The sequence below is a fragment of the Rhinolophus sinicus genome, chromosome 9, assembly GCF_057876585.1.
Source record: "Rhinolophus sinicus isolate RSI-liver-muscle chromosome 9, RSI-T2T, whole genome shotgun sequence".
NCBI lineage: Eukaryota > Metazoa > Chordata > Mammalia > Chiroptera > Rhinolophidae > Rhinolophus > Rhinolophus sinicus.
Window position 1 is genome coordinate 11,868,389 of NC_142509.1, and position 9,325 is coordinate 11,877,713.

At 41.2% G+C, this 9,325-nt stretch overlaps 1 protein-coding gene across 4 annotated transcripts in view; it reads left to right on the forward strand.

Moving 5' to 3' along the window:
• The window catches only part of KCNJ1 (potassium inwardly rectifying channel subfamily J member 1), a 29,108-nt gene extending 20,169 nt beyond the window's left edge, over positions 1-8,939 (forward strand). For 2 of the 4 annotated variants that reach the window (XM_019714823.3, XM_019714822.3), the window contains one exon: positions 6,507-8,939. In XM_019714823.3, the coding sequence (XP_019570382.1) occupies positions 6,528-7,646 (1,119 nt within the window). In that variant the 5' untranslated portion in view covers positions 6,507-6,527 and the 3' untranslated portion in view covers positions 7,647-8,939. The other 2 variants (XM_088800830.1, XM_088800829.1) reach the window with 2 other exon arrangements.
• The last annotated feature ends 386 nt before the right edge of the window (positions 8,940-9,325 follow it).

Sequence of the window (9,325 nt, forward strand, 5' to 3'; positions counted from 1 at the left end):
GCCATTAAATGACACTACTGTGGTTCAGATCTATGTCTGCACTTACCCACGATGGAGTTCCTTCCACTCGGCCACACTGCCTTTGGTTGTGACCTGTGCCATGAACATCCTGACCAGAACTCCCATCCTCTTTTGGTCCCTTTGCCTGGCACAACTCTGTAGTTATTCAGACAATTCTACTGGACCACAGATGTCTACAGAACACGGCGAGCCTTATGCGAGCACCAAGACCCATAGACCTTGCAATTCCCTGGCTGTTGTTCCCAAACTCTCTTCTCTGGATGGAGCCAGGCACCCAGGAAGGCTCGTGCAGCATTCCCACCCTGGATATAAGACACATCGTTTATCTAGGGCCTGTGTGGACACTCACCCCGAGGAAAAGGTGGGATAGTCCTAAAGTGCATTCCCCCATCTAGCCTGGAAGAGTCCTAAAGCTCCTTTACATGCCCATGAGGCGAGAAAAAATTGTTTCCACCAACCTTGCCAAGTTCTATTTAAGAACCCAGGCTGACCCCAAGTGAGCTGCCTGATATTGCTGAAGACAGCAGAAATCACTTCTCTAAGAATTACTGAGCAAAAGACAAACAATGCCTTCTGTCTACAATAGGTTCCAGACGTGAAAGAGGTGGTCCGGGGAGCTAGATGGCTTGATGCTCCTCAGGGCTCTGAATGTTTGCAAATCCAGCTGGGTGGCTATCCTCCAGTAGCTTGAGACCATTTTCATAGAAAACAGGAAATCTTCTTAGTTAGGTGCATTTATTTTAGCTCCTTAGCAAAGGTGTGTTGAAGAGTATAAGCTTGACTTCTAGTCTGTTGGGTCTCCTCTTTGGTGGCTGCTTTAAAACCATGTTCTCAACCCTTTCAGGGAAGCAAACCTGCTGCACTGCAATTATTGAATTACTTACCTGAATTACTCACTTAAAACTTGAGAGCAGGGAGTGTTACCTTTTGGGTTTCCTGTCCTAGCACTCAGTACATAGGAGACGTTCAATAAATAGAGTGTTTGCTTGATTATATTGGCTAAGAAGGAAGAAACCATGTGCCATAATCCCATTTCATGCCTTGCTATGGCAAGTCCTTAAGAAATGTGTGTTGATTCAATTGATTGCTCTGAAACAAAGCAGTACATTTTCATTGAAACTTGAATTTCTTCTCTACCACCATTGCAAAGGGACTACAGAAAATCATTTGACTTCTGCTCTCCAGACCCATAACTCATATTTTCTACCTCTAACATATAATGTTGACTCTCGGAAACATCACAAAGGGAACTTAGGCTGTGTATGAGTTGTGAGAGGTTTGACTAAAAGGCAGATGATAGTAAATGTATTTTTATCTGTATGGAGAAATGATAGCCTTCATAATTCTGAAGGAGAGATAATAAAAAGCAATGTCTCTTTGCCCTCCTCTCTCTGATATAGTGTTTGCTGAGTGTGCTGGGGTGGGAAGGAGGCAGTGTGGTAAGTATTATATAGGAAACCCCAAATTCATAGTGGTGTATTCTCATGTGGATACCTGCAAAAGAACAGCCTCTGTACTGGTTTTTAAAATGTCATGAATGAGCACAAACTGCACACACCTCACTTAAAATGAAGAGGGATTGGTGGACATGGGTGTTGCATGCAAATGGAGTGTGAATTTTTATGGCAAAAAGGATATTCCGGAAGAAAATATGTTTGTTTTCAAGAATTTGAAGGGCTGTTAAATAGAGGAGACTTCAGACTTATTTAGAATTTTAATGAGTTGTCTCTGAAGCAGAACTAGACCAGTATTCTTTCTACCAGTCTCTCCTCTAGGTCTACAACAAAATGACCTCACATGGCACACCAAGTGCTGAGGGCCATGGCCCTTGCTTGTCTTTCCAGCCCAGTGCCTCACCGAGGCCCCAAGCACTCTGTTATCTATTTCCCCAGCACTTCATTCAGCTCCTTCATGCTCTTTCTTCTGTTGCCCCTGTCGTTGTCACATACGCAGTAGTGCAGTGTGGTTGGTATTACCACAGGAATGTCTTTTCTAAGATATTCCTATTAGAAAGAGAGCCACATAAGTGACAACAAACTCATTGCTCTTATGCTTACGGGATCTGACAATTAAATTCACTAACTTGTTGCAACAATGTTGCTAAACATTTTTGATATCAGAGGGATTATTCCTTATGAATTTGTACCAACTGGACAAACAGTTAACCAAGTTTACTATTTGGAAGTGCTGAAAAGGCTGTGTGAAAAAGTTAGACGAAAACGACCTGAACTTTCTGGCCACAATTCATGGCTCTTGCATCACAACAATGTACCAGCTCCCATGACACTCTCTGTGAGGGAGTTTTTAGCCAGTAAATAAAGAACTGTATTGGAACACTCTCCCTACTCACCTAATCAAGCCCCCAATGACTTCTTTATTTACCAGAAGATAAAGGAAGACATTTTAATGCCATTCAGGACATCAAGGGTAATACGACTACAGCTCTGATGGCCATTCCAGAAAAAGAGTTCCAAAATTGCTTTGAAGGGTAGACTAGCTTCCCAAGGGGAGTACTTCAAAGATGACCGTAGTGATATTCAGCAATGAGGTATGTAGTAGGATGAATTCGCGAACTTAATTGTCCGACCTCGTTCATTGATTAATTTATTTATCATCGGTCAACAAATATTTATAGAGGTCCTATTAGGTGTGACTCTAATGCCATCTTCAGGCCTTGGCCTCAAGGACACTTCTCTGCCCCTCAGATGAGGTGCTCTCTGGAACACTCCCTCTATTTCCTATCCTGGCCCTATCAGGCAGCATTTGATTGTTTTTCAGCTCATTTGCATCTCCCACCCCCACACTCAACTGGAAGCTTCCTCACTATGACAATGACTGCGTCCATTTGGTAAAGGACTGCTTCCCTGATGTGTCCCACGGTTCCCGGCACACAACACTGGTATCAACACATCAGTGTTGAATAATGATAGACATCCATGTACACATAAAGGCAATGAGTTTTCTGTCAGTTGCAGAGTTTTGGCTGAGGGTGGATACCCATCTAATAGATCTTTTGTACAAGATGTGTCTTTGGGCATCATGCAAATCATACCACGTTGTAATTGCCGATTTACTGAGCTCACTTCCTCATTGGACTGTGAGCAACTTGAGAACAGGAACAGAGTTCTATTTGTCTTTGAAATCCTACACAATAAGTATATACACAATATTTGGAAAGTTTACAAACAGTTTATTTCCTGAGAAAGAAACAAAAAGTTTATGGAACAAGAATGTTGAATTCTTGAATAATTCACTTGCTTTGCCAGGCTAAGAATATCTTGGTAAACATTAGCTAATATAGAGCCTTTTGCTTGCTATTAAGATTTACTGATTTCAGTAGAAAGCAACCTAAAAACTGTGCAAGTTACATAACCCAGACACTAGGGCCAATCTCGAATCACCCAATAGTTCAGAAAAATACATATTGGCTCTGTCTGTGGTCGGAGTAAATGCCATTGTCTAGGCAAAGTCAGATATGTGCTGTGTATAATGGGTCTGCTGCGTGAATAATGGGTTTGGTCAGAGGATGAATTTACCCTGTAGTCTTGCATTCTCTGGGTATAATTCTTCTCACACTTTGAATAAATAAATCAGCAGGATTGGCTAATCCAGTACATGTGAAAAGTACCTTCAGTGAATGCCAGATTTTATAAAATAAATCCAACAATAAAGGCTGCTTTTATATCTCAGTTTCTTACATAACAGGGACTGTTGTATAGAGAGATTAACATGGTATCTTGTTTCTTCCTGGTGTGATGTTACTTTCATCTTACAAATATGTATTTGCCCATGTCTATATATTCACCTGTGTCTCAGTATCTCAGTGTGTTTCAGAGACTAGGCTGGGAGATTGATGATAACTAATTGTTTCTGGTGAAATGTTATTAGGCTTGACGTACGAGAAACAGCAAGAGAGCCATAGAGTGAGGCAAGGAGAGGAGAGAAATGCTGGAACACAATCTGTGCCTGCTGCCCAGAGACCTCAGCTGGTGGTTTGTCATGTCTTAGCATGACGGTATTCAAGCCATGTGAAGTTTGAAAAGATAAAATACATACCGAGGTTGGGGCTTGGTCTGAGAACAACCAATTGCCTTGGTTTAAACCACACAACTCAACTACCCAATGAAGTGTTTTCAAGCTAATACAAATTAGCATCAGGCCACTGACCAAAGACTAAAATATATTAAGCTGGGTCTAAAATCAGCCCACATACAGAAACCAACTCCCAACACCAGTTCATTGCTTTTCCCAGACATGGATGCTTCAGGTCGGAATGTTTTTAGGATGTTGGTAAGTGCAGACCATCTGGGGAAAGCATTATAAGCTGGTTGCTTTTGGTTCGGCTCTTTGCAAAGCCAGCAGATAATATTTTATTAGTAATGTAGGCATGAAAACCCAAACTTATCCAGAGATAAGTCAGGGGGTAATTATCCACTCTACAGAAATACTCTTTATCTTCCAAAGTGAAATGAATTTAAGAGAGACTGGAGCAGAAGAGTAGTGGGGAAGAAAAACTCAGCAGTTGGTGTGTTAGGAGCCATCTCTGAAATTATAATGTAATGACAAAGAGCATGTGCATTCAATTGGTAAGTGTTGGCTTTAGAATTTATTATTTTAGGTGAGGGCCACTCTATGAAGATCTTTTTCAACAGCGTGAGCTTCCACAAACTTGGGAAAGGGAGAAAGTCCCAGTGAATGTAAACAAGTTTAAAGGATGTATGTGCAGAGAAAAGGGAGAGATTGGGAAAGGAGGAGACTCTTTCTTCCTCCATGAGCCTCCCTTGGGACCATCCCCTAATACTCTCTCGGGACTTGAGGTCAACGAGGGTTGGGTGGGATGAGGGCAGGATCCTCTGAACGTGTACACTGCTGTTTGCTCTGCTGGTAGCATATTCTTTCTTTTATGTCCTCAGAATTTTAAATCACCACAACTGTGGTTTTCTCTTCACCCCTTCTACTTGGTGTTAGTGTCTTGTGTTTCACCTGGTTTAAGACTATGAACAAGACACTGTGGAATATCAGTTTTGTTTAAAATTTATCACTAAGTTGGTTTCGCTTCCTAGTTTGTATGAATAAACACATTTTTGAAGGGGGATTTTGAAATCTATTTTAGAAACATATTTGCATTTAATTAAAAATACCACGAAGACATTGCTAACTGTGATGGACACACCTTGGAGTGGTGGTAGTCTAGGGGAGGTGGTAGTCTCATGTTTAGACACCTGGGTTTCATCATTCTTGGCTGCTTGGGGAAAAAATCCCTTCACTTTTTTGCTGTAAAATGCAAGTCAAAATAAGGTTGTTAATAACAAACCATTGGTCAGATAGTATTTTGAAGAGATGAAATCATTCACTGAATTATTCCATTTATGTTTTTGTAAATAAATGCTAAGTGTCCATAGACTGTGCTAGCAGCTGGGATGGAGGATTAAATAAAACATGGTTATACCCTTATGGAGTATTATTTAAATCAGGACTCCTCAGTCCTTCAGCTTGGGAGCAGGGAAGGAAGTGTGAGATATTGATGGTGACCTTCATACTATTTTGGGGGGGAGGGCGGGGATGGGGGAGTGAATCTTGGCATACCATGGAGAGAGAGAGTAGGAACAGTCTTGCAGACCAACTGAGAAAACTTCTGAGATCAAATGGTAGGATTTGACCAAAAGTATTAAAGAACTCTGTTGAAAAGGAAGTTGACTAATAATTGTCTTAAAATGTGTCAGGGAAATTTAACGTTAGAATATAAAATTTCATAACTGAGATGCAGCTTGGTAGAGGTTCTTCTGGACTAAAAGCAGGGAACCTTATGCTCTAGCTGTCATCCTGCCACTGGTTAGGTCCATGACTTTGGGTACGTCGTTAAAATTTTCTGAGTCTCAGTTTCTTCACTTAATAAATAAGAGAATTGAATTGGATCAGGATTTCTCTTGATTTGTGAGTGCCAGTAGCAGTACACAGATGATTTATGTAGTATATAGATGAGCTGGGTTTTTTCATAGTTATTTATTTTCATCTATTACCAAAAAAATGTGAACAGTGCATCAAGCTTCTGCTTTCACAATGTTGCTTAACATAAGGCTAAATTTATTAAAGAAAAAGGGAGCGCTAATTTAAAGAATTTTATCAAATAGATCATGCTACAGATTATAATGGTTATCACAAACATTTTTAAGGTTGTGTGTGACTGTCTAAGATCAAGAAACACTTGCATATACGCTATCTTAGGTTCCTAACATTTTTATCTCTTTGTAATTATTTTTCCTCTTTATATTTAAACAATATGGTCTTCTAGTGGAAAGTTTCTATTGAAAATAGTATTGGAGTATCCAGAATAAACTTGTCAGCTTGCCCAAATCATCAGTAACCCAGATTGTTTGGAATGATCTTTTTGTACATAGTTAGCTCTTTATGTGAGTCACCTAAGTCACTGCTGCTATAAACATATTTTTTCGTTGTTGTTTTGTTTTTCTTTGATGTGTTTTCAGATCAAGGTGGTGACAGAAAGAATGTTCAAACATCTTCGGAAATGGTTCGTCACTCGCTTTTTTGGGCATTCTCGGCGAAGAGCAAGGCTGGTCTCCAAAGATGGAAGGTGCAACATAGAATTTGGCAATGTGGGGGCACAGTCGAGGTTTATATTCTTTGTGGACATTTGGACAACTGTGCTTGATCTCAAATGGAGATACAAGATGACCATCTTCATCACAGCCTTCTTGGGGAGTTGGTTCCTCTTTGGTCTCCTGTGGTACGCTGTAGCCTACATTCACAAAGATCTCCCTGAGTTCCATCCTTCTGTCAACCACACCCCTTGTGTGGAGAACATTAATGGCTTGACCTCAGCTTTTCTGTTTTCTCTGGAAACACAAGTGACCATTGGATATGGATTCAGGTGTGTGACAGAACAATGTGGCACTGCCATTTTTCTGCTTATCTTCCAGTCTATACTTGGAGTCATTATCAATTCTTTCATGTGTGGTGCCATTTTAGCCAAGATCTCCAGACCCAAAAAACGTGCGAAGACCATTACATTCAGCAAGAATGCAGTGATCAGTAAGCGGGGTGGGAAGCTTTGTCTCCTAATCCGAGTGGCTAATCTTAGGAAGAGCCTCCTTATTGGCAGTCACATATATGGAAAGCTTCTAAAGACCACAGTCACTCCGGAAGGAGAGACCATTATTTTGGACCAGATCAATATCAACTTTGTAGTTGATGCTGGGAATGAAAATTTATTCTTCATCTCCCCACTGACAATTTACCATGTTATTGATCACAGTAGCCCCTTCTTCCACATGGCAGCAGAAACCCTTTCCCAGCAGGACTTTGAATTAGTGGTGTTTTTAGATGGCACAGTGGAATCGACGAGTGCTACCTGCCAAGTTCGAACATCCTATGTCCCAGAAGAGGTGCTTTGGGGCTACCGTTTTGCTCCCATAGTATCCAAGACCAAGGAAGGGAAATACCGAGTAGATTTCCATAACTTTAGTAAGACAGTGGAAGTGGATACCCCTCACTGTGCCATGTGCCTTTACAATGAGAGAGATGCTAGAGCCAAGATGAAGAGAGGCTATGACAACCCCAACTTCATCTTGTCAGAAGTCAACGAGACAGATGACACAAAAATGTAACAGTGGCTTTTCAACACAAGTAAAATTTCAAAGATAACTAGTGATTAGAAGCATTATGAAGCAATCAATAATTTGGGGTATGGAAGTAGGACTAAAGACTTTCAAGTCCACCAACACAATGCCCCTGATCTTTATAACCATGATCCTACGAGACCCATGGCTCTACAAGGCAAATGCATCAGAACATGAAACGTATTAATAGGAAATTGGAATATGGAAGTTGTGGGAGCTTACGTGGAATCTTGAACATAATTATTTGAAATCATGCAACGTTGATAGGAACAGACAAAATCATCAAAAGTCTCAGACAGGCCAAATGAAATCTTTTTAAGAGTCTCCGTGAAGAAGTTATGAGCTTTACATAGGATCAAGGAAAAACTAAATTCTCACTTTGATTCTACTGACAAAAAAGAAGCCATTTTTATTTGAACATTGGCTGTTATTAAAGAAAAAGTCTCCTGAGTTGGGGGAGATGAACCAATCAAAGACCATAAGAAAAGACGGTTACACAAAGAACACCTGTGAGGCTCTGACCTTTTTGAGCCCTGGTTGTTGGAGCATCCAGTCAGTCTGGGTCACACTGTGTTTCTGAAGCAGCAAGGGGATTCTCAGTCTATGGACTCCAGGTCTCTCCGTACCCAGCGTGGACAGGAGCAATGCGCCCAACCCGCTTCTTGGCGTAGCTACACCCTGCCACCTAAGTTGGATTTTGGCCCAAATGATCTCATGTGGTATACTTAGACAGAAGCTAAATCACCACTTCAGCATCTCAATGAACACTTTCCTGCAAGGAAGAAGGCTTGATTTGAAAATAGTGGTGATATTTCTTACAATTTGTATTAGATGGGATAGGGGGCGACAAATCTGTTAAAAGACTGTCTCCTAATCTTCCAAGAAAGCACTGAGGAGTTTGAAGGTACAAAGTCAGTTTAGAAGGAAAGGTACCTCTAGTGCTTCTGAGAAAAAACGTTCCTTGTGTTTTCCTGCCTGGGGTTTGTATTGAAACGCTGTTTCTAAAAGAGAGGTGTGAAAGAGAAAGAAATAGGATATGGCCCCACAGCGAGGAAAGTGCTAGGTCTTCCTTTCTCTGAGGGCCAGCACCACATTTCCTAAAAGGGACCAGCATAATATAAGGACTGATCTTTAGAAGAAGATTTTTACTGTGAATATCTTGTTCAGTTCCCCACCTATTTTATTTTAAATGTATTCTGGAAAGGATGGTACTCAAAGCTGCTTAGGAATCAAAATGTTTTCCGTATGTTGATTAATATATTAAATCTCTGAAACTATGCACATACTTTCTGAAAGTGTCAGTTATTGCATATCAATTGTGACAGGCCGACGGGTGGAAATCCTCTTGCTGAGGGTGGACTTTCTTCTGGGAGCAATGTGAGGGGTGGGAAGGTGGCAAGCAGGACGCATATGTTGTCTTGACTCCAGCTTCCCCAGAAGGAAATGGCCTAGGCAGCAGGCATGCCCCTTCCTGTGCAGCTCCGTCAAATAACTCCAGTGTGAGTCTTGGCACATAGAGTAGCAGCTGCCGGCAGTTGTCAGTAGGGATGTCTTTGTTTGCCTACGCACGGGGTTGAGTTTGTACAGATCCATCCAAACAGTCTGGTCCTTCTGACCCAGACCAGTGGGAAGTCTGATGGGTTCAGGATTACACACTTAGTCAGTGG